Source organism: Aegilops tauschii, chromosome 7 (genome assembly GCF_002575655.3).
Source record: "Aegilops tauschii subsp. strangulata cultivar AL8/78 chromosome 7, Aet v6.0, whole genome shotgun sequence".
NCBI lineage: Eukaryota > Viridiplantae > Streptophyta > Magnoliopsida > Poales > Poaceae > Aegilops > Aegilops tauschii.
The window spans coordinates 623,420,370-623,446,773 of record NC_053041.3 but is presented as its reverse complement, the minus strand read 5'-3'; the positions used below and the strand labels follow the sequence as shown (position 1 = coordinate 623,446,773).

The following is a 26,404-nucleotide window of genomic DNA, read 5'->3' as shown; positions in this document are numbered from 1 at the left end:
TGTGTACTGAGCACTGTTAATTTATTTTCCTTTGTGTCTTGTTGCTCTATACTTTAGCATCATCATCTGAAAATTTTCAAGTTAAGTGAGAACATGCTCATCAGAAATTTTTGCTCTGTACTTTAGCAAGTTCATCTGAAATTCTTGCACTGTACTGTAGCAACTGAGAGAAGACTCAAACAAGATTTATTTCTGACTTCATATGTAGAGTTTGTCAGCTGTATAAATACAACTGATATCCAACCTGAGAGATTGTTGAATGATGTTCCAGTTTACGTTCTTCTCCAGTTGGAACAACTCACTAGGCGGTTTAAGTCGAGACTGTTTATCTTTGCATAAATTTAGTTCTCTTTTTCGATGCAACTTGATGCTCCCTTCTACTGTTTGTGTTGCGGGAGGTTTATTGAATTCTGTCCACTTATACGTTGATGCAGCTTGACAATTGTTCGGTAGTTTAATCAGACCGGGGACTAATTGACTGGCTATTTAGGTGAACGTACAGACTGATCAAGGGTTTTACAAATTTGTATTTGCTTGTTGTTTTTATTTGTGCAAGGGATGCTTTTGCTTATTGTGAGGTAACAAAGCTGCATCCTTGGCTAAACCACAAAACAAAAATCATATATTTTGTGATATTGTTCCAAACCTGCTTATTTGTATGACAATATCAAGGGATGCTTTTGTTTGACAGTGTTGAATTGCACATCAAGTTTGATTCTCACTGGAGAAGTTGCACTTAGGCTTCAAGATAAAATAACTCATCTCATTCAGGATACAATTGTGTCATAAAAGTTTAATCAAATTAGGATGTGTATTGAATAAACTCCAGGGAATTTGACAGCATCATATTTAAATTTCTGTATGATATTGTCATAGATACAAAAGAGTTCAAACAATGTGTACACCAGGTAATATAATTCATAAAGAAAACTTGTTTCTACACAACTCTCTTGAACAGAAGGCCCACGGTGATATAATTTGTCGTTGTTCAACTCTTATTTGCTACTCTTCGTCCACATATGCATCAATTAGTTTTACAACAAGAGGTACATTATGTACTAATGCATTGCAGTGCATTGAGCAGCATGTAGCTCCCCTGACATCTGAGAGAGACAACTTGGCCTACTGAAAAGGGACAAAGTGGATGCAACGACAACACTAGCTTGCGCATCAGACATTTTTCCTCTAGAAATGATCTTGCAACTGAACATGCAGACAATACCAGAAAAAAGGGACATTATATATTTTCAGATGCATATAAAAGAGGATTGGTCAACAAAATAATCTGGTCAGATAATAATAAACTACGTGCTGAAGACAGTTTCAAAAAAATGGTTAATATTTATGTACCAGATCGTGGCTCTTACTCCTAAAATCATTGGTGAGTGTTGATTACAAAGAACATGTTCTTACTTGCTACCACTTGGTCAAGCTTTTCTTTACCTTATTGTTTGCTCTTCATTCGTGTAATCTGATATCGTACAGAAAAAATTAAAAGGAAGTAATATGGCTAATCTGACATTGTTATGACTCAAGTGAAAAATCATCCAATCAAACTGAGAGTATAATTTCAAATAAAGTTCACACGTACTACTTTTAATCACATTAGTATGGATTCTTAGAATTATTGCCCAAATTTTTTGGTACCTCAAACTGAGCTCTTCTTCTTTGATTTCTGTTATACGCATACCAAATGCACCAGAATCACATACGAAAATTTCATCAATATCCAATCAGGACTAGAAGTTTTTTTCCCCACTACTCCTACAGAATAAAACATGTGACTGAAGATCTGAATAGAGAAAGCACCTCAGCTTGTTAACCATTTGCGGCACCGTCAAATCGTAGCACGCTACGCGCCGGCGGCAGCGCCGGCTGCGACAATCTTTAGACAGCTCCCAGCACCATGGATCGCCTGGTACAGAGAGAGGGGATCCCGCAGGTAGAGGTACGGTACAGTAGAGAAGGGGAGGAGACGATAGGATTGGAAGGACTATTTCACGCAAATGATTTACTCTATGAGGTGCAGGATGTAAAATGTACGAGCAGCCCATCTTCTGATACATCTAGTCCATTAATTCTCGATCGAGTGGTCCAGTATCTACTGGTACATCTGGTGCACCAATTTGGGCGTTTCACAGGATACTTTCTCCATTAGCCATTCTCGAATCGCTCGCCTGTTCTCCTCTATTCTTTACCTCCATTATTCCGGGAATCAGTTATAATATATTTATGAAAGATTAATATTTTGGATTAACATATGCAAATAAAAGTGAAATATATAATATTTATTGCGTTTGTTTATTGTATATTTTCTATTGAACATAAATAGCATAAATAATTGGAAAGCTTTTTCCCATGCATGCTAAGGTGCACCTTTGATGAGATGACATGACATATGTGGCAGCCGTGGTGAGGTGGAATGTGTGCATGTTGAGAGAAATGAAAGTAGTTGAGACCATTATTTAGTTATTTAGGATTAACCAGAAGAGTTTTGCAAAAATATATCGAATCATTATTTCTCAATCAACTCCAAACCATCTGATCCAGGTAGCGATTAGTGCAGATTTATTTTCCTTTTTGAGCTTTCAAAAAAAATGTTCTATGAAAATGTGTTGAGAAATATAGGTATTTCTTAATCGATGGTGATGTAGCCACACCCAAGATAGAATAGATAGAATAGAATATACTCCGCGGAGCAGTGGCAGGTCCAGAAATTCAACTTTGGGTGTTCAAATTTTTTTTCCACCCTAATAGAAGTGGCCTAATTCAGTTGGAAATCAATCAAAACGATGAGGCAATCAGATCTTCATAACATTAGCCACTTCATCAGCTCAGGAACTATATCTCTAAATCCAAACAGAAACTACACATTCATTAATTGGGGATTTCTATTTTGGATCGGAAGGAGATTCACCTTAGGCTTGTCCATGTCTTCCGGTTCCATCCCATCCGGTGCCAGTAGCTTGGTCAGGCTCTCCGCTCGTCCGGTCCGGAGTAGTGGTTGTTGTTGGGAATCGTAGCATAATTTTAAAAAATTTCTACGTTCACCAAGATGCATCTATGGAGTATACTAGCAACGAGGGGAAGGGAGTGCATCTACATACCCTTGTAGATCGCGAGCGGAAGCGTTCCAATGAACGTGGATGACGGAGTCGTACTCGCCGTGATCCAAATCACCGATGACCGAGTGCCGAAGGGACGGCACCTCCGCGTTCAACACACGTACGGTGCAGCGACGTCTCCTCCTTCTTGATCCAGCAAGGGAAAGGAGAGGTTGATGGAGATCCAACAGCACGACGGCGTGGTGGTGGATGTAGCGGGTCTCGGCAGGGCTTTGCTAAGCTTCTGCGAGAGAGAGAGGTGTTGCAGGGGAGGAGGGAGGCGCCCAAGGCTGTTGTCTCCTGCCCTCCCTCCCCCCCTTTATATAGGCCCCCTGGGGGGCGCCGGCCCCAAGAGATGAGATCTCAAGGGGGGCGGCGGCCACAAGGGGGGAAGGGGTTGCCTTGCCCCCCAAGGCCAGGGGAAATCCCCCCCCCCCTAGGGTTCCCAACCCTAGGCGCATGGGGGGAGGCCCAAGGGGGGCGCCCCAGCCCACTAAGGGCTGGTTCCCTTCCACTTTCAGCCCACAGGGCCTTCCGGGATAGGTGGCCCCACCCGGTGGACCCCCGGGACCCTTCCGGTGGTCCCGGTACAATACCGGTAACCCCCGAAACTTTCCCGGTGGCCGAAACTGGACTTCCTATATATAATTCTTCACCTCCGGACCATTCCGGAACCTCTCGTGACGTCCGGGATCTCATCCGGGACTCCGAACAACTTTCGGGTTTCCGCATACATATATCTCTACAACCCTAGCGTCACCGGACCTTAAGTGTGTAGACCCTACGGGTTCGGGAGACATGCAGACATGACCGAGACGCCTCTCCGATCAATAACCAACAGCGGGATCTGGATACCCATGTTGGCTCCCACATGTTCCACGATGATCTCATCGGATGAACCACGGTGTCGAGGATTCAATCAATCCCGTATGCAATTCCCTTTGTCAAACGGTATGTTACTTGCCCGAGATTCGATCGTCGGTATCCCAATACCTTGTTCAATCTCGTTACCGGCAAGTCTCTTTACTCGTACCGCAATGCATGATCCCGTGACTAACGCCTTAGTCACATTGAGCTCATTATGATGATGCATTACCGAGTGGGCCCAGAGATACCTCTCCGTCACACGGAGTGACAAATCCCAGTCTCGATCCGTGCCAACCCAACAGACACTTTCGGAGATACCCGTAGTACACCTTTATAGTCACCCAGTTACGTTGTGACGTTTGGCACACCCAAAGCACTCCTACGGTATCCGGGAGTTGCACGATCTCATGGTCTAAGGAAAAGATACTTGACATTGGAAAAGCTCTAGCAAACGAAACTACACGATCTTTTATGCTATGCTTAGGATTGGGTCTTGTCCATCACATCATTCTCCTAATGATGTGATCCCGTTATCAATGACATCCAATGTCCATAGCCAGGAAACCATGACTATCTGTTGATCAACGAGCTAGTCAACTAGAGGCTTACTAGGGACACTTTGTGGTCTATGTATTCACACATGTATTACGATTTCCGGACAATACAATTATAGCATGAATAATAGACAATTACCATGAACAAAGAAATATAATAATAACCATTTATTATTGCCTCTAGGGCATATTTCCAACAGTCTCCCACTTGCACTAGAGTCAATAATCTAGTTACATTGTGATGAATCGAACACCCATTGCGTCCTGGTGTTGATCATGTTTTTCCCTAGGGAGAGGTTTAGTCAATGGATCTGCTACATTCAGGTCCGTGTGTACTTTACAAATATCTATGTCTCCATTTTGAACACTTTCACGAATGGAGTTGAAGCGACGCTTGATATGCCTGGTCTTCCTGTGAAACCTGGGCTCCTTCGCAAGGGCAATAGCTCCAGTGTTGTCACATAAGAGAGTCATTGGGCCCGACGCATTGGGAATCACCCCTAGGTCGGTAATGAACTCCTTCATCCAGACTGCTTCCTGTGCTGCCTCCGAGGCTGCCATGTACTCCGCTTCACATGTAGATCCCGCCACGACGCTTTGCTTGCAACTGCACCAGCTTACTGCTCCTCCATTCAATATATACACGTATCCGGTCTGTGACTTCGAGTCATCCAGATCTGTGTCGAAGCTAGCGTCGACCTAACCCTTTACGACGAGCTCTTCGTCACCTCCATAAACGAGAAACATATCCTTAGTCCTCTTCAGGTACTTCAGGATATTCTTGACCGCTGTCCAGTGTTCCTTGCCGGGATTACTTTGGTACCTTCCTACCAAACTTACGGCAAGGTTTACATCAGGTCTGGTACACAGCATGGCATACATAATAGACCCTATGGCCGAGGCATAGGGGATGGCACTCATCTCTTCTATATCTTCTGCCGTGGTCGGGCATTGAGCCGTGCTCAATTGCACACCTTGCAATACAGGCAAGAACCCCTTCTTGGACTGATCCATATTGAACTTCTTCAATATCTTGTCAAGGTATGTACTCTGTGAAAGACCAATGAGGCGTCTTGATCTATCCCTATAGATCTTGATGCCTAATATATATGCAGCTTCTCCAAGGTCCTTCATTGAAAAACACTTATTCAAATAGGCCTTTATTCTTTCCAAGAATTCTATATCATTTCCCATCAATAGTATGTCATCCACATATAATATGAGAAATGCTACAGAGCTCCCACTCACTTTCTTGTAAACACAGGCTTCTCCATAAATCTGTGTAAACCCAAACGCTTTGATCATCTCATCAAAGCGAATGTTCCAACTCCGAGATGCTTGCACCAGCCCATAGATTGAGCGTTGGAGCTTGCATACTTTGTTAGCATTCTTAGGATCGACAAAACCTTCCGGCTGCATCATATACAACTCTTCCTTAAGGAAGCCGTCAAGGAATGCCGTTTTGACGTCCATCTGCCATATCTCATAATCATAGTATGCGGCAATTGCTAACATGATTCGGACGGACTTCAGCTTCGCTACGGGTGAGAAAGTCTCATCGTAGTCAACCCCTTGAACTTGTCGATAACCCTTAGCGACAAGTCGAGCTTTGTAGATGGTCACATTACCATCTGCGTCCGTCTTCTTCTTAAAGATCCATTTGTTTTCTATGGCTCGCCGCTCATCGGGCAAGTCAGTCAAAGTCCATACTTTGTTTTCATACATGGATTCTATCTCGGATTTCATGGCTTCTAGCCATTTGTCGGAATCCGGGCCCGCCATCGCTTCTTCATAGTTCGAAGGTTCACCGTTGTCTAACAACATGATTTCCAGGACAGGGTTGCCGTACCACTCTGGTGCGGAACGTGTCCTTGTGGACCTACGAAGTTCAGAAACTTGATCCGAAGCTTCATGATCATCATCATTAACTTCCTCCCCAGTCAGTGTAGGCACCACAGGAACATTTTCCCGCGCTGTGCTACTTTCCGGTTCGGAAGGGGTGACTATCACCTCATCAAGTTCCACTTTCCTCCCACTCAATTCTTTCGAGAGAAACTCCTTCTCTAGAAAGGACCTGTTCTTGGCAACGAAGATCTTGCCCTCGGATCTGAGGTAGAAGGTATACCCAATAGTTTCCTTAGGGTATCCTATGAAGACGCATTTTTCCGACTTGGGTTCGAGCTTTTCAGGTTGAAGTTTCTTGACATAAGCATCGCATCCCCAAACTTTTAGAAACGACAGCTTAGGTTTCTTCCCAAACCATAATTCATACGGTGTCGTCTCAACGGATTTCGACGGAGCCCTATTTAAAGTGAATGCGGCAGTCTCTAAAGCATAGCCCCAAAATGAGAGCGGTAAATCAGTAAGAGACATCATAGATCGCACCATATCCAATAGAGTGCGATTACGACGTTCGGACACACCGTTTCGCTGAGGTGTTCCAGGCGGCGTGAGTTGTGAAACTATTCCACATTTCCTTAAGTGTGTACCAAATTCATGACTTAAATATTCTCCTCCACGATCTGATCGTAAGAATTTTATTTTTATGTCACGTTGATTCTCAACCTCACTCTGAAATTCCTTGAACTTTTCAAAGGTTTCAGACTTGTGTTTCATTAGGTAGACATACCCATATCTACTTAAGTCATCAGTGAGAGTGAGAACATAACGATATCCTCCGCGAGCCTCAACACTCATTGGACCGCACACATCGGTATGTATGATTTCCAATAGGTTGGTTGCTCGCTCCATTGTTCCGGAGAACGGAGTCTTGGTCATCTTACCCATGAGGCATGGTTCGCACGTGTCAAATGATTCGTAATCAAGAGACTCCAAAAGTCCATCTGCATGGAGCTTCTTCATGCGCTTGACACCAATGTGACCAAGGCGGCAGTGCCACAAGTATGTGGGACTATCGTTATCAACTTTACATCTTTTGGTATTCACACTATGAACATGTGTAACATCACGTTCGAGATTCATCAAAAATAAACCATTGACCAGCGGGGCATGACCATAAAACATATCTCTCAAATAAATAGAACAACCATTATTCTCGGATTTAAATGAGTAGCCATCTCGAATTAAACGAGATCCAGATACAATGTTCATGCTCAAAGCTGGCACTAAATAACAATTATTGAGGTTTAAAACTAATCCCGTGGGTAGATGCAGAGGTAGCGTGCCGACGGCGATCACATCGACCTTGGAACCATTCCCGACGCGCATCGTCACCTCGTCCTTTGCCAGTCTCCGTTTATTCCGTAGTTCCTGTTTTGAGTTACAAATATGAGCAACCGCACCGGTATCAAATACCCAGGAGCTACTACGAGTACTGGTAAGGTACACATCAATTACTTGTATATCACATATACCTTGGGTGTTGCCGGCCTTCTTCTTGTCCGCTAAGTATTTGGGGCAGTTCCGCTTCCAGTGACCACTTCCCTTGCAATAAAAGCACTCAGTCTCGGGCTTGGGTCCATTCTTTGACTTCTTCCCAGTAACTGGTTTACCGGGCGCGGCAGCTCCCTTGCCGTCCTTCTTAAAGTTCTTCTTACCCTTGCCCTTCTTGAACTTAGTGGTTTTATTCACCATCAACACTTGATGTTCTTTTCTGATCTCCCCTTCCGCTGATTTCAGCATTGAATATACCTCGGGAATGGTCTTTTCCATCCCCTGCATATTGTAGTTCATCACAAAGCTCTTGTAGCTTGGTGGAAGCGACTGGAGGATTCTGTCAATGACCGCGTCATCCGGGAGATTAACTCCCAGCTGAGACAAGCGGTTGTGCAACCCAGACATTCTGAGTATGTGCTCACTAACAGAACTATTCTCCTCCATTTTACAGCTGAAGAACTTGTCGGAGACATCATATCTCTCGACCCGGGCATGAGCTTGAAAAACCAGTTTCAGCTCCTCGAACATCTCATATGCTCCATGTTTCTCAAAACGCTTTTGGAGACCCGGTTCTAAGCTGTAAAGCATGCCGCACTGAACGAGGGAGTAATCATCAGCACGCTGCTGCCAAGCGTTCATAACATCTTGGTTCTCAGGGATTGGTGCTTCACCTAGCGGTGCTTCTAAGACATAATCTTTCTTGGCTGCTATGAGGATGATCCTCAGGTTCCGGACCCAGTCCGTATAGTTGCTGCCATCATCTTTCAGCTTGGTTTTCTCTAGGAACGCGTTGAAATTGAGGACAACGTGGGCCATTTGATCTACAATACATAGTGTAAATATTTTAGACTAAGTTCATGATAATTAAGTTCATATAATCAAATTATTTAATGAACTCCCACTTAGATAGACATCCCTCTAGTCATCTAAGTGTTACATGATCCGATTTTAACTAGGCCGTGTCCGATCATCACGTGAGACGGACTAGTCAAGATCGGTGAACATCTCCATGTTGATCGTATCTTCTATACGACTCATGCTCGACCTTTCGGTCCTCCGTGTTCCGAGGCCATGTCTGTACATGCTAGGCTCGTCAAGTCAACCTAAGTGTATTGCGTGTGTTCCGAGGCCATGTCTGTACATGCTAGGCTCGTCAACACCCGTTGTATTCGAACGTTAGAATCTATCACACCCGATCATCACGTGGTGCTTCGAAACAACGAACCTTCGCAACGGTGCACAGTTAGGGTGAACACTTTCTTGAAATTATTATAAGGGATCATCTTACTTACTACCGTCGTTCTAAGCAAATAAGATGCAAAAACATGATAAACATCACATGCAATCAAATAGTGACATGATATGGCCAATATCATCATGCTCCTTTGATCTCCATCTTCGGGGCACCATGATCATCTTTGTCACCGGCATGACACCATGATCTCCATCATCATGATCTCCATCATTGTGTCTTCATGAAGTCGTCACGCCAACGATTACTTCTACTTGTATGGCTAACGCGTTTAGCAACAAAGTAAAGTAAATTACATGGCGTTATTCAATGACACGCAGGTCATGCAAAATAATAAAGACAACTCCTATGGCTCCTGCCGGTTGTCATACTCATCGACATGCAAGTCGTGATTCCTATTCCAAGAATATGATCAATCTCATACATCACATATATCATTCATCACATCTTCTGGCCATATCACATCACATAGCACTTGCTGCAAAAACAAGTTAGACGTCCTCTAATTGTTGTTGCAAGTTTTTTACGTGGTTTGTAGGTTTCTAGCAAGAACGTTTTCTTACCTACGTATGACCACAACGTGATTTGCCAATTTCTATTTACCCTTCATAAGGACCCTTTTCATCGAATCCGTTCCGACTAAAGTAGGAGAGACAGACACCCGCTAGCCACCTTATGCAACTAGTGCATGTCAATCGGTGGAACCTGTCTCACGTAAGCGTACGTGTAAGGTCGGTCCGGGCCGCTTCATCCTACAATGCCGCCGAAACAAGAAACGACTAGTAGCGGCAAGAAGAATTGGCAAACTCAACGCCCACAACTGCTTTGTGTTCTACTCGTGCATAGTAACTACGCATAGGCCTGGCTCATGATGCCACTGTTGGGAATCGTAGCATAATTTTAAAATTTTCCTACGTTCACCAAGATGCATCTATGGAGTATACTAGCAAAGAGGGGAATTGAGTGCATCTACATACCCTTGTAGATCGCGAGCGGAAGTGTTCCAATGAACGTGGATGACGGAGTCGTACTCGCCGTGATCCAAATCACCGATGACCGAGTGCCGAACGGACGGCACCTCCGCGTTCAACACACGTACGGTGCAGCGACGTCTCCTCCTTCTTGATCCAGCAAGGGAAAGGAGAGGTTGATGGAGATCCAACAGCACGACGGCGTGGTGGTGGATGTAGCGGGTCTCGGCAGGGCTTTGCTAAGCTTCTGCGAGAGAGAGAGAGGTGTTGCAGGGGAGGAGGGAGGCGCCCAAGGCTGTTGTCTCCTGCCCTCCCTCCCCCCCTTTATATAGGCCCCCTGGGGGGGCGCCGGCCCCAAGAGATGAGATCTCAAGGGGGGGAGGCGGCCACAAGGGGGGAAGGGGTTGCCTTGCCCCCCAAGGCCAGGGGAAACTCCCCCCCTAGGGTTCCCAACCCTAGGCGCATGGGGGGGAGGCCCAAGGGGGGCGCCCCAGCCCACTAAGGGCTGGTTCCCTTCCACTTTCAGCCCACGGGGCCCTCCGGGACAGGTGGCCCCACCCGGTGGACCCCCGGGACCCTTCCGGTGGTCCCGGTACAATACCGGTAACCCCCGAAACTTTCCCGGTGGCCGAAACTGGACTTCCTATATATAATTCTTCACCTCCGGACCATTCCGGAACCTCTCGTGACGTCCGGGATCTCATCCGGGACTCCGAACAACTTTCGGGTTTCCGCATACATATATCTCTACAACCCTAGCGTCACCGGACCTTAAGTGTGTAGACCCTACGGGTTCGGGAGACATGCAGACATGACCGAGACGCCTCTCCGGTCAATAACCAACAGCGGGATCTGGATACCCATGTTGGCTCCCACATGTTCCACGATGATCTCATCGGATGAACCACGGTGTCGAGGATTCAATCAATCCCGTATGCAATTCCCTTTGTCAAACGGTATGTTACTTGCCCGAGATTCGATCGTCGGTATCCCAATACCTTGTTCAATCTCGTTACCGGCAAGTCTCTTTACTCGTACCGCAATGCATGATCCCGTGACTAACGCCTTAGTCACATTGAGCTCATTATGATGATGCATTACCGAGTGGGCCCAGAGATACCTCTCCGTCACACGGAGTGACAAATCCCAGTCTCGATCCGTGCCAACCCAACAGACACTTTCGGAGATACCCGTAGTACACCTTTATAGTCACCCAGTTACGTTGTGACGTTTGGCACACCCAAAGCACTCCTACGATATCCGGGAGTTGCACGATCTCATGGTCTAAGGAAAAGATACTTGACATTGGAAAAGCTCTAGCAAACGAAACTACACGATCTTTTATGCTATGCTTAGGATTGGGTCTTGTCCATCACATCATTCTCCTAATGATGTGATCCCGTTATCAATGACATCCAATGTCCATAGCCAGGAAACCATGACTATCTGTTGATCAACGAGCTAGTCAACTAGAGGCTTACTAGGGACACTTTGTGGTCTATGTATTCACACATGTATTACGATTTCCGGACAATACAATTATAGCATGAATAATAGACAATTACCATGAACAAAGAAATATAATAATAACCATTTATTATTGCCTCTAGGGCATATTTCCAACAGTCTCCCACTTGCACTAGAGTCAATAATCTAGTTACATTGTGATGAATCGAACACCCATTGCGTCCTGGTGTTGATCATGTTTTTCCCTAGGGAGAGGTTTAGTCAATGGATCTGCTACATTCAGGTCCGTGTGTACTTTACAAATATCTATGTCTCCATTTTGAACATTTTCACGAATGGAGTTGAAGCGACGCTTGATATGCCTGGTCTTCCTGTGAAACCTGGGCTCCTTCGCAAGGGCAATAGCTCCAGTGTTGTCACATAAGAGAGTCATTGGGCCCGACGCATTGGGAATCACCCCTAGGTCGGTAATGAACTCCTTCATCCAGACTGCTTCCTGTGCTGCCTCCGAGGCTGCCATGTACTCCGCTTCACATGTAGATCCCGCCACGACGCTTTGCTTGCAACTGCACCAGCTTACTGCTCCTCCATTCAATATATACACGTATCCGGTCTGTGACTTCGAGGCTGCCATGTACTCCGCGTCAGGAGCTTGTCAGGTGACGGCGCCCGGGGGAGCTTGATCCACCGGCTCAGCTCCTTTACCATTGGGTCCAGCAGCGCCTTGGCGAGGAACGTCAGCGTGGTGCCGGAGTCGACGATGACGTGGTGGTGCCCGTGCGGCGCCGCGAAGGTCGCGTTCCCGATCTTTACGGATTGGAGGTCGACGGTGTAGTACGTGTCCACTAGGGATGGGATCAGCGGCGTCGTCACCGCGCCTGGGTCCTTCACTGTGGCGAGGGCGCCGAAGTTGAGCGCGGAGGAGGCGTTCACGGAGTAGGGCACCAGGCAGTAGGAGAACCTCCGACCGCCGAGCGATTTGTGGGCGCTGAGCTGCGTGACGAGGGAGAGGGCGCCGCCTCCGAGGCCCACGACGCCGTCCGCTTGGAACGTGCCGGCCGTGGCCGTGGAGCAGCCGAAGTTCACGGTGGCCACGCGCTTCCTCCGGCCCCGATGGCCGCGGGCGGTGCCGGGGACGTGGGCGAAGGTGAAGGTCTCGGTGGAGATGAGGCCGCTCGTCCTGGAGCTGTTGCCGTAGGAGTAGATGTACTTGCAGTTGGAGGCGAGGGTACACGTGATGCCGTCGGGGATCGCGCGGCATGCGCGGGACTTGCAGCCCACGAGGCCGAACGTCGTCGAGTTGTCTGGGTCGAACACGACGACGCTCGGAGGACGGACAGGGGCGGCGCCGGTGCCGTTCCTGCAGTTGAACCAGACGAGGTCGCTGCTGGTGTCGGCGATGGCGAGCATCCGTGTGGGTGGAGTGCCGATGCCCACGGCCATCAGGTACTCGAACGACCTGTGGATGGCCTCGGACACGGTGCCGTCGTCGATGGCGCGGGCGCGAGCCGTCACTACTAGGAAAAGGCCTACTAATGGCGCACCTAATTTGGCCATCAATGGCGCATTAGTGGTGCGCCATTAGTAGCACGCCATTAGTATATTTTACTAATGGCGCACCAGTATTTTACTAATGGCGCACCCCAGATGCGCCATTAGTATATACAACAGTGCGCCATTAGTATACCTCCCTGGGTGCCATCTATACCCAGGTGCTTTGGCATACTAATGGCGCACACCAACGGGATGCGCCATTAGTAACTTCGGCATACTAATGGCGCACTGTTTAGTGATGCGCCATTAGTATGCTCTGGCATACTAATGGCGCACTATGATGTGATGCGCCATTAGTATGAATATTAGGTTTTTTTTATTTTTTTTATTTTCTGTTTTTTGCACAGGTTACAAAATGTATAATTGGACAAAATATAGACAGCACACATCAACAACAGATTCATCGAATACAATAGAAGATTATACAATTCATCATTTTAGTCTCCGAATACAATTCATCATATTAGTCTCCGAATTGAAAAGACCGAACAAAGATAGAACATTATATTACAAGTCTCGAGACCGCGAGTTTGTCTTCACATTACAAGTCGATATCGATCATCTAAACTACCATCACATAGAAGAGAGCTGCGGTCATCACGATGAGCATCATCACGATGAAACTCGTCTTCATCCGGTTCCTCCAACGCTCCCTCCCCTCTCCCGCTAGATAGCGGTCGTATCTAGATTCGGCCTCGGCCCTAGTGGCGTACCCTTTGTAACTGTTACCGCTGAATCGGTGAACCTGTCTCCGACACTCCTCCCAGTCGTCGTAGACTCCGGGAACCTTACCCTTGTACACGACATACCACGGCATCGCTATGCAGTAGCCAAACGAAACGTTAGTACCAATTCACAGACAATACATAAGCAATATATAAGTATGCAACAGAACGATCGGAAGAGAAAAGCAAGACATTAATAGCATCGATTACATCTAAGTTGAACGACTCTCGAAACCAAAGAGACATACTACAAGTTCATTAAAGTTTAATTACAACATGAGCCAATCGATGTTTCAGAACTAGACACAGCATCACTGCTTTCGACTCGACTCAAGGGACCGGAGCGTGGATGAAGCCGCCGTCTATCGTGGGAGTCATGAAACAACGGGCGTTGTCAGCCTGCATTTGTAGGATTGTGTCGATGTCACTGTTGGACGGTTGATTTATGAGGTAGAACTGCCCCGAGGTACGAAGGACATCTTGATGGATGATTTCCGCAAACTCCGACTGGATGCGAAAGAATTCTTGTCTGATGTCCGCGTCCTGGATTGCCCCCAAGCTTGCGGCCCAATCTTTGAGATTATTTGGTAGGAGAAGGTGATTATGGTCCCGCACGATCGCCCGCATGTGATAGATGGCGTAGTAGGCATCCTTCTGACCGCCAGGCGGCTGCTTGACGCAGCAAAACGTCGTGTTGTGGGAGAACACGTGCTTGCCGTACTTACGAATAGGCCTGGTGAAGGTGCCTCCAGATTTGACGTAGCCGGGGAGAACATCATCAAGAACCTTCTTGACATTTGTGTAGTCTACGTTCGACTGACGGTCCGGGTCGAAATACGTGGCCATGGAATATTTGGGGCTTAGGAGGATGAGCGTGCAATGTGTGTCACTGCAGAAAACACGGAATGTTAAAAGAAAAACGATCGAAATCTAAGAATTCATATGTTACGGGGCGGTTGAGGGGAGGACTTACTCGGGAAAGTAAGGCACGAGGAAGTTGTCCTTATCTTGGTTTGCCAGAATGACGCCTTCGAGGTAAGAACTCGCGACTTGCCGGTCCTCAGCGCTGCCCAAGATCTTGGCACGCATGTAGAAGGGGTCGACTATCACGATGTCTGGGGTCTTGTCGCGAATGATCCGCATCTCCATACTCAGCGAAAATAGCCGAACGAAGGTGTAGTGCAGCGGATGAAGGTTCAACATAGCATGGATGTCATCAAACCGCAGGACGATCGTACCCCCGATGGAGTTATCCACAAAGCCCTTGCCCTCTGGCACCTTGGCCGCGAAAACCGGGTATGCCACATCCTTCTCTCGGAGACGCCGCTTCTCCAAAGAAAGCACACTGTCATGCAGACTCCGCATAGCACCGGTTGCAGCATCGAGCATATTTCTCGGTAGCATCGGCCTACCCGCCACATGCACCCTCCTCGAGATATCCGCAGTTGAAGGTGGCCCATCCTGAGCACGGATCGTACTCGGTGCCGGCTGGCCCGCACCCTTGTTGTCTTTCTTTTGCGTGCCTTCTTCTTGATCTCCTGTAATGGGACCGAGTTCTGCTCACAGACCGCCTTCTTGAGTGTGTTGGGGCTGATCATATTTGGCACCTCGCCTATCTGAGGCTCGGTGAAGTTGGCAGCTGGAGGCGTCTCCTGAGAGCTGAACTGCAGACGACGCCTGTTGCAACTTGGCTTCTCCGCGGTACCAGCTAGATCGCACACGTCTTTTGTTGGGTTGGGTTCTTGAGAAGGAGGCCCCATGAAGTCGCCACCGTCCCCATGATCGGCAAAGTACTGATCGACGTTGGCAAATGTATCGTCGTCGTCGTCGTTCTGATCCTGTGCCATATGCATGTTTGGATCCAGTGGCATAGGGATGTCCGGCACCGTTGCGGCGGTCTTGCCATGGGGCCGACTTGGCGCCGGCACGACTGGCGGTGTTGTCTTTGGGGTGGTGTCCCCCACCCCCAAACGAATCTGGCTCTTCGGCCAAAGCAGGGGCCAGCTCAGGCAGGCGCTGAGGTTCATCACGTCATCATCGTCGGCCCCCATGGGTCGAATCGGAGGTAACACCTCGTCGCAGCCTGGCAGCACCCGAACCAGTTGAACCCTAAACAAGTTGGGTGGCATCTGGGTACCGTGGAACAAGGGGTTGCCCGGTTGAACGATTTTGCCCTTGGCGACATCGACCAACTCGTTGTTCACGAAGTGCAGGAGAGTGCACGGAACGTCGGCGGCGCCCTGCGAAAACATGTAGGGCGTTAGGGATGCCCAGTCAAAGGCAAGGAGATGAAGTCCTCGGCCGAGAGAGGCTTAATTAGTTACCGTGATGATGGCGTCGAGCTCGGCTAATGTCGAGGCACCGCCAACGGCGGGCGTGCAGTTAACGGAGGGGCCGCTTGCTGCAGAGGTGCCGGCCGGCGTACACCCGGGTGCATTAAGCTCCCGTGCCGGCGTCGGAGCCACCAATGCCGCCTCCGCCGGAGACACCAATGGCCCCGCCATCGCGTTCAGCGAGTTGCTGGCCGTGAAGCTAGGAATCGGGGGCGGCCCCTGTTGGCCGCCTGCAATCCACGCACTAATCCCCTGGATCAAGGTAGGCACAATGGCGGTGATCGTCGCTCCGAGTTGTTGTTGCACTTGCTCTTGGACAATCTCTGGAATCCGCGCCACCTGTGCCCTGAGTTCTTGAACCTCGCGCGCCTGGCTTTCCGAGCTGGTCTTTTTCTCCTTACGCCCAGCAGTGTCATAGTATGACGACCATTTTGTCGACAAGCCTTTGCCGGCCACACGACCAGCTGACGTCGGCTTACTGAGCTTATCCTTGTTCTTCATTACATTCAACGCCCTATTTAGAGTGGTGTCCCAAGGGTTGCTCTTAGTCGACCCCGCGCTACTGCTTTCAGTCGCCTGCGGAAGGAATGTGAACATTTAGAAATTTGGCTTCATTAATTAGAATGCAACCATATGGAGCTAATTACGAGGGGGTGTATTCCTTACCAGAACAAGCTCAAGCGCCCTGGTCTTCGGATCCGTGGTAAGCTCGTTTGTTTTCGGGTCCTTCTTGTACCGGGCCCTGACAAAGTTCCTGGTCTGCTTGTCACCGTATTTATCGAAGAGGGGCGGTAGGCCTTGCTCGGCACGGTCCGCCTCCTCCTTGTCCCATATAGGCTCCGCCACTCTGTAACCACCGGGACCGAGTGTGTGTTCCCCTAAGTTCAGCTCCCGCATTTCTTTCCCCCACTTACTTGATTCGGAGTTTGCGGTGCTCGAGCAATTGATCTTGAAGTCGTTGTAGTCATCTTCGGTGATCGAAGGATTTTTCTCCTTGATCTTCTCATAACTCTCACCTTTCTCGATCATTCTCTTCACATTGCTTTTCCAAGTAGACAGGGCCTTGCTCATCTTCGTGAGGGCAGCATTGTTCACTTTATTCCCTTTGAGGCTTGTGTTTTCAAATTCAGCGGGGAACTTGTATCGTTCGTGCAGCTTCGTGAAGAGGAGGTTGCGCAAATTCCCTCGGTCAGGATGCCTCAGGTTCTCGGTGTTGATCGAGACGGTGCTCCGGAGAATGCACCCGAGCTGAAGCGAGTACCCCTTGACTATTCGTTCGGGCGCCGTTGGATTCCCGTCGGAGTCCACTTGAGTAACTTCCTCCTTGAGGGTGCGGAGCACGGTCGGGCGCCGGTCCTTCCGTTGCCTCTTCAGTTGGCTGCCATCTGTGCGTGCGCCGCCATCATCAGTGGTGGCATCCTCGGCGGCACCATCAGTGGTGGCATCCTCGGCGGCACCATCAGTGGTGGCATCCTCGGCGGCACCATCAGTGGTGGCATCATTGGGGTCATCCTCGGCGGTACCATCAGTGGTCTCAGAATCGGTGGGGAAGGCGGCGTCCTCATACAAGTGAGGTTGTTCCTCCATCTCCTGGGACAGCATCCAGAATGGCTTGACGCTCGAACCCCCGGCCTCATCGTTGTTGGCCATGTTTCTCTCTAAATAGGAACAAAGTTTGGTCAAAAAGTTGGTTATTGTCAAGGAACAAGATCATGGTCTCATCATTTAGGGTTTGTCGACACCGAGGCATCCTAAAAGCTAAGCTTTTATCATTGAGGGTTTTTCAACGCCGAGGCACCCTAAAAGCCTAAGCTTTCATCATTTCGGTTTTTATCGACACCGAGGCACCCTAAAAGCCATGCATTAGTCACAAGTACGCCGGGGCACTTGATCCTACTTAATTAACTACTAAGATACCCCGGCCCATGCATTAGTCACAAGTACCCCATATGTCCTATTTTTAGCAAAGTCATGCTAAAATTCACGGAAAATTTCAGCATGACCTTTGCTGAAAATAGGACATATGGAGTACCCGAATTTGCCGGAACGGAAGTTAATCGACATTCCGGCAAACTCAAGGGCCTCTCGGGTGGACAAGGCAAAAAAGGCCTCCATCACAACATGGAAAATACACCAAGAAGTATCATCTCCAAGCAGTATCATCTCCAAGTAGTATCATATTTGTAATGACTGAAAATATTAGCTATCAGGAGTAAGTAACTAACTAAATACACTTCTATAACAAAATAAATCAGAAACTTAGTTTTCAGTGTAATGAAACTAATTTGGCGTTGTAGGTCTTGATATATTTTTCTTATGGACTTGGTTACAGAGTACAAACTTAACTTGAGAATGACAGTGTTCAAAATAGTCAATGAAAAATTCATCAGTACTGAACATAATTAACAGAAGTTATTTTGATGGTATATAAGAATATTTATGGAACAAACAACATGAAGATAGCTGCAATCTTAAACAAAAATCAAAGCACACTTGTCTGTAAAAAGCTAACAAACTATGTGATGCTTCCAGCTAATATGTTCAGAGAACAGGAGCATGAGAAAAAATAACAGAAACTATATGATTTAACTGGTTTCAAAACATGAAGTCCTAAAAGCTCTTGTTTTTGACTTTGCATCCACTGATAAAGAAGAATCAGAGTAGTGAGCAAGACTGTAAATGTTCTGAAAATTAAAAGAAAAGAGAGATTGCATGTTCATCTTAGCTGCAGTCCTGATCGTGAGAAGTACATCCTATACGTTTTACCAAGGGAACAGTAGGGATAACAGAAAGTCACTGTTGTCACTGTCCTAGTGAAGAATTTTGTGCTATCTACCTTCTTGGTTTACCCCCTAGTGCTTCGATACATATGCAATTACACAACTGAACAGTAGTATGCTGGTTTTACTTACATGAACAGTAGCTTAGTACTGATAGAAAAAGAAGAGTTTCTTCTACTAGAGGATCTTTGTTTGATGGACTCGTTTGCTGAATATTTGACTGCAGTATAGTGTAACTTTTCAAATTTCACATGATAGTTGGTAATGAGAAACATCTCGTTGGGAAAGATAAAATTGGGTGCACAAGGCATGCTCTGGTTCTAAAGTGATAGTTTAGTGATACTGCTTGTGCAAATTAGTCTTAACTTAGTATGCTCCGGAATGGAAAGTTCTTAGGAACCCCAATGTTTCATTGTCCAATGTAGGTGCACTATAAGCTTGAGCTACTGGGTGAAACACTATTCCTTGCTGTCAACATCATTGATAGATCAATGCATAGAAAACCATGTCTCAAATTTTCTCTTAAATGGAACATGCAAGTTTCTCAACTGTTGAGTGAAGCTTTCCTTCAAAATAATTATAAATACTACAGGAAGGATAGTAAGACAATGACAGTTCATTGGAATATAGATTTTGAGAGGACATATATGGGTTTAGCTCTCTGTAATTACATATTACTTTCCTTGCTGATGCTATTGCTCATGTTGTAAAACTGGCCTACATTGCACACATGGTTTCCAGCAAAGAAAACAGTTTGATGATTTATCAACTAAATGAAAATATTATCGCTCGTGTGCTCAAGTAATATTTTAGTGCTTAAAACAAAAGAAACCATTTTATCACTCCTGCAGTCCACAAGAACAGAGAAAGAGAGAAAAAGAACTTCCACCATAATCTTGTCTTCCTACTTACTCTTACTGACAAAAAAAAATAAACTATAAAGGAACCTTTTAAGAAAATAAATAAAGATCCTTTTTGGTCTAAAATATACAACTCCCAACTTGACTTTTACTTCTGCTATGTGCATGTTCATCCCGCTGAGTGAAGTGATGGATGGTTTCAAGCAAAGAAAACAGTGTCATGTTGTACTTGTACATACTGGAACTGTAGGCAAAACAAAGTGATGGATGGTCTACAAGATGATCTGGATGAATTCATCTCCAGGGTAAATGAGCCAACCAGTGTGCATGCCGTTTGGTTGGAAATAAAATTGCCTTGAAAATGTATAACTTGCTATTTGCGACATTCCCAATACATGAGGTTCACATATATAATCGTCTATTTTTTTAGTTTGTGATCAATCAAAATGCTTAGAGTTTTTTAAAGCACCATCAATAATCTCTATTTATATAGAGATAAGTAATGAAAACAATAGCATTCAACAACTTTAAACCTAACTCTCAGTAGCTGCCTGCAAATGTGGTGGAGGGAGAGGAAGGAGGAGGCCGGAGGGGGAGGGAGAGGTGGGGCAGTACCTGAGGAGGCGGAGGAGGCCGGAGGGGACAAGGAGGAGGTCGGAGCGGCGCAGCGGTGGCGCGGACGAGGAGGAGGGCGAGGACGAGGACGACGGGGCGGCGGTGGCGCGGACGACGTCGAGGGGCGAGGAGGAGGTCGGGGCAGCGGCGTCGGGAGAGGAGAGGGGAAGGGGCAGCGGCGTCGGGGCGTCGGGGCGGAGACGAGGACGACGGGGCGGCGTCGAGGCGGCGGGGCAGCGGCGTCCGGAGAGGAGAGGGGAAGGGGATCGAGGGCGAGGGCGAGGGAGAGAGAGGGGATAGGTTTGGGCCGGGGATAGGCGAGGGCACAATACTAATGGCGCACCACCCCTCGGTGCGCCATAAGTACATCCATACTAATGGCGCACCTCACCCTGGTGCGCCATTAGTATTGTTTTTTTATTTCTGCTCGAGCCAACAGGTTATCTTCCACCTGACCTGGTCCACACCAAGTTCTCTCTACTAGCTCGACTGGTCAGCAGCTAGTTCTCACACTAGGAGGTCCTGGGTTCGATTCCCAGGCTCCACAATTTTTTTATGCATTTAAAATGCTGTTTCATATTTATTTGTGTTTAAATATGTTCAAACTTGTTTAAATCATAACAGTAATATTTTTTTATAAGACAGTAATATTTTTTTTAAAAATATCATCAAACAGTAATGCCGGTGGAGCGGGGGAGGGTGCGCGGGGTGCGGGGGGCCGGTGGACCGGGGGGTGCTCGGCGGCGAGGGGGACCGGATCTGGCGAGGTGGGATAGCGATCGAGATGGAGGGGGATCGAGATCGAGTGTCCATGAAATTTAAAAATATTCATGATAGTTCAAAAAGTGCCCATGAAATACAATCGAGAAATGAAGGCTACGATTTAAATACAATCGATCTCTTAGCTAGCTATCTGTTCACAATCTTCTTGCCCTTCTTTTTCGCAAATGGAGTTCTTTTGTGGAACGGACGTCCTTTAGGTAGGGTGGTCCTGCTTCTTCTTGTGGTGTATGCTGGTACTTCATCATCGTCGTCATGTTCGATTCTCGGGTCGCCGTACTTGTCGAAGTCTTGCTCATTGGCTACTCCATCCATTCCGATGATCTTCCTTTTGCCTCTCCTCACGACAACACGACTGGGCTTTGACGGGTCGGTAATGAAGAAGCATTGGTCCACTTGGGAAGCCAGTACCCATGGCTCATTTTTTGCGGTGACGTTTGCGCCTGCGGTCTTGGATTTGGTTTCGGGTATAACCATGGTGGTGAAATACCGGTCTTCTTTTAGGACGCTCTTGGCCCATCTGACACGGAACATCGGGACTTTCTCTCCAGCGTAGCTCAGCTCCCAGATCTCCTCGATCCTTCCGTAGTATCTGTCCTTGTCGTTACCGGTGTAGGATTCCATCGTTACCCCGGAGTTCTGATAACCATCGCTCTTCATGTCCTTGGCCTCGGTGTAGAATGTGTAGCCGTTGATATCGTACGCCTCATAGGTCATCAGGTTGTGCTCGGCGCCCTGTGACAAGGCGAATATGAGTTGTTCTTCCGCGGAAGAATCCTCATGTAAAGGGTACGACAGAAGCTTCTGCTTGAACCAACGCGTGAAACATGAGTTGTGCTCTTTGAGTATATCTCCGTCCGTCCTCTGTTGGCCTCGGTCATTGTACGTCTTCTTAATAAAGGTTTTGTGCTCTACCACCCAAGGATCGACCACGTCTATGTGTTGTAGTGCGACTAGGTTTGCTCTTTCAAAGTCGGCGAGTCGACCCTCGAAGTCGACATGCATTTCGCGGCGACCCTCACGGTGACCCCATCCAGCGAGCCTGCCGAGGTGCCTGTTGACGGGCAGACCAACGGGGTTCTCGATGCCTAGATAATTCGTGCAGTAGGAGATGCACTCTTCGGTCAGAAAGCCCCTGGCTATGCTTCCCTCTGGACGTGACATGTTGCGAACGTATCCTTTGATGACACCATTCATCCTTTCGAACGGCATCATGCTGTGCAGGAACGTCGGCCCGAGTTGGATGATATCGTCCATGATATGGACCAGCAGATGCACCATAACGTCGAAGAATGCGGGCGGGAAGTACATCTCAAGCTCGCATAGTATCACCACGATCTCTTCCTGTAGCCTTCTGAGTTGCCTCACGCCAACAGACTTCCGAGAGATGACGTCGAAAAAGTTGCATAGGCCAAATAGCGTTTCACGGACGTGCGCGTCCATGATCCCACGGATTGCAACTGGAAGTATCTGCGTCATCAGCACGTGACAGTCGTGAGACTTCATCCCGCTGAACTTCAGCTTCGCTAGGTCTAGGTATCTGCTTATCTTCCCCGCGTAACCGTAAGGAAGTTTTACTCCTACGAGGCAGGTGAAAAACTGCTCGATCTCCTCCTGACTTAGAGTGAAGCACGCGGGAGGGTAGTCATTTCCAGTCTTCTTGGCCTTTTTGCCTTTGCGACGACTTTCCGTGTCCTGCTTCGCCTCATCATCATCATCATATATAGCGTGAAGCTCCTGCCTGATGCCCATTGATTTCAAGTCTGCCCTTGCTTTCGGCCCATCTTTGGTCCTCTCTGGCATGTTGAGCAGGGTACCAAGCAGACTCTCGCACACGTTCTTCGTGATATGCATGACATCAAGGCTGTGAGGCACACGGTGGATCTTCCAGTACGGCAAGTCCCAGAAAACAGACCTCGTTTTCCATACCTTCAGCAGCGGCTCTGGCGCCTTTCGCTTCTTTCCCGGCTCTGGCGCCTTTTGCTTCTTTCCCGGCAGTGGGCAGTCTTTCCAATTTTTCAACAACTCGTCTATTTCCTCGCCGCTCCTCGTACGCGGGCGTCCTCGGGGTTCGGTTTCACCATCGAATAGATCCTTGCGTTTTCTCCACGGGTCATCGTCGCGAAGCCACCTTCGATGTCCCATGAACACGGTTTTCGAAGACCCGGGATCTCTATCTAGCTGGCGATACGTTGTGTCATCCATGCACCTGACGCATCCAGAAAATCCGTGGACCACCTGCCCTGCGAGATATCCGTAACCGAGATAGTCGTGCACCGTCGTGAGCAGCGCGGCTCTCATAGGGAAATATTCTTTCTCTGCGGCGTCCCACGTATTGGCTGGCGTTTTCCACATCGTGTCTAGCTCCTCTTTCAGCAGCCCCAGATATAGATTGATGTCGTTCCCTGGTTGTTTCGGTCCTTCGATTAGCATACTCATGTGAATGTACTTCCTCTTCATGCACAACCAGGGGGGAAGGTTGTACATCCACACAAACACAGGCCAGGTGCTATGTGTGCTTCTCTGGCTGCCAAACGGATTGACTCCATCGGTGCTCGCGCCCAGCACGATGTTCCTTGGATCGTTCCCAAATTCTAGGTCTTCGAAGTTCAACGCTTGCCACTGGCTCGCATCCTTAGGGTGACTCAGCATCTTGTCTTTTTATCTATCTCCGGATCATTTGCGTCATCTTCTCGCTTCTTCTCCTCCCTATCCGCGTGCCAACGCAGGAGCTTTGCTACCTTAGGGTCCGCGAAATACCGCTGCAGACGAGGAGTGATCGGAAAGTACCACACCACTTTTCGAGGAGCTTTCTTCCTCTTCTTGTATCGAGTGACGCCGCACACCAGACATATGGTAGACTCCGCGTGCTCGTCCCGATAAATGATGCAATTGTTCATGCACACATGGTATTTCACGTGCGGTAAATCCAGAGGACACACGATTTTCTTCGCCTCCTCCAAACTGGTCGGGCACTTGTTCCCCTTGGGAAGACGTTCGTGCCAGAATGACATGTTCTCGTCGAAGCATGCGTCGGTCATTTTGTGTTTTACCTTCATCTCCAGAGCCATGAGCGTTACTTTCAGGCGGGTATCCTCGGGCCTGCATCCTTCATACAATGGAGTAACCGCGTCTAACTCAAGTTGATCCATCTTGGCTTTCTCTCGGGCGGCAGCTCTTGCGTTATCCGTCTGCTTGAGAAGCAGCTCTTGAATATGAGGGTCCTGCACCCAGCCCATCGATGGTCGAGCGTCGTCTGCTCCGCCGGCATCATCATCTTCATGATCATGCCCGTCGTCTGCTCCAGCATCTTCCTCATCATCATGTCCTGCATCTTCTACATGATGACTGTGTACAGCATCACCGTCGTGATCATCTCCTGGGGATTCTTCGTCTTCTCGCCCGCCCGAGCCGCGGTGGTTGTCTTGCTGCCCTTCCTCATTTCTTGCCCGGCCCCCATGGACGACTTCGTAGTCATCTTCATCACCTTGCCACCGATAGCCATCCATGAAACCACGCAAGAGCAGGTGGTCCCGCACCTGCCAGGATTCCGGGTCCGCAATAAGGCTCTTCAGCTTGCATCTTCGACACGGACATCTTATCTCCGTCTCGTTCTTTTGAAGCATCTCGGCCTTCGCGGACCTCAAAAACCTATTCACGATGCCTTCGGTCATCATGCGGACCATGGTTGCCTGCGGGGTAGAGCAAAACGATATTTTAGAACCAAGAAAAAATTTGGCATGACTTTAGCTAAAAATAGGACCAAAAAGAATGCTTAATGCCAAAATTCTCGCCGAAACGGAAATGAATCAACATTCCGGCAAAATATTGGCAACTATCGCATTTCAAATACCGGTACACCTCCAAACACAAACACATATGCAACACCACAAACATATGCAACACCACGAACATACATAGATCTAGCTAGGCCATAAAAAGTGCATGTGCACATTGTTGTAGGGAGAACAACATAAATATAGCTTCCCCCCTTACTTACCTATCAAAACAAGGTAATTTAACCACTTAAATTGAATGAATCTATGGTGGAAATGAGGTGAAAAAGAGGAGGCACCCGAGACAAGGAGGAGGTGGAGAGAATGAAGTGGGGAGAAAGTGAGTGTGGGTAGGAGAGGCTGTCCAAAATATCTTGTTGCTGCCCACTTACTAATGGCGCACCAACTCTAGATGCGCCATTAGTAATCCAGGTTACTAATGGCGCACCTTCTGGTGGTGCGCCATTAGTATGTTTGGACAGGCGCACTAGTTAAAAAAAACTTTTTATACTAATGGCTTACCCTGGGCCAGGTGCGCCATTACTAGTTACAACTAGTAATGGCGCACCGTGGGCAGGATGCGCCATTAGTATGTTTGGACAGGCGCACTAGTTAAAAAAAATTTGGATACTAATGGCGCACCCTGGTCCAGGTGCGCCATTAGTAGTTGAAAAAACTACTAATGGCGCACTGTCTCTGGATGCGCCATTAGTATGTTTGGACAGGCGCACTAGTTAAAAAAAATTGATATTAATGACGCACCCTGGGTCAGGTGCGCCATTGGTAGTTTCAACTACTAATGGCGCACTGTGTCTGGATGCGCCATTAGTATGTTTGGACAGGCGCACTAGTTAAATTTTTTTTTATACTAATGGCAGCGCACCGCTTGTCTGGTGCGCCATTAGTGTCAATCCCATCTATAGCCCTTTTTCTAGTAGTGCGTCGACCGCCGCACGGCCACCAGCACGCGGCCGTGGGGGGTGAGCGATGGGTCGTGGAACGGCGATCCGACGGAGTCCCGGTGCATGAACTCCACGCTAAACCCGTCGGCGCCGCGGCTGCCAACGTACGGTTGCGCAGTGCACGCACAGAGCTGTGCCGCCAGGACGACGCCGACGAGCAGGAGACCGCGGGGCATTGTGTCCTACTCCCTCAACTCCCAAGGATTTGCTCTCCATCTGCTGGGTGCTGCAGCTATGGAGATCGCGGGGTATTAATTGATTTCCAGCTAAAAGATCGATGATGACGATTAAATTAATTACTTGCCAATCTAAAAGATATCCAGAGTGATTGATTGCTTGGTATTGCGGGGTATTAATTAACTGCCAAGAAACGCTTAATGAAACAATCTCTTTGCTATATGTTCTCAT

The 26,404-nt window shown here is 47.9% G+C and overlaps 1 protein-coding gene across 1 annotated transcript; it reads right to left on the bottom strand.

The window, feature by feature from the left end:
* Positions 1 to 12,202: 12,202 nt before the first annotated feature.
* LOC109768362 (aspartic proteinase CDR1-like) lies at positions 12,203 to 26,172 on the bottom strand. Its single transcript, XM_040396291.2, has 3 exons — positions 25,976 to 26,172; positions 22,227 to 22,275; positions 12,203 to 13,099 (listed from the first exon to the last, which is right to left on the bottom strand). Exons 1-3 carry the CDS (start codon positions 26,170 to 26,172, stop codon positions 12,203 to 12,205), a joined length of 1,143 nt encoding a protein of 380 aa, XP_040252225.2.
* Between the last annotated feature and the right edge of the window lie 232 nt (positions 26,173 to 26,404).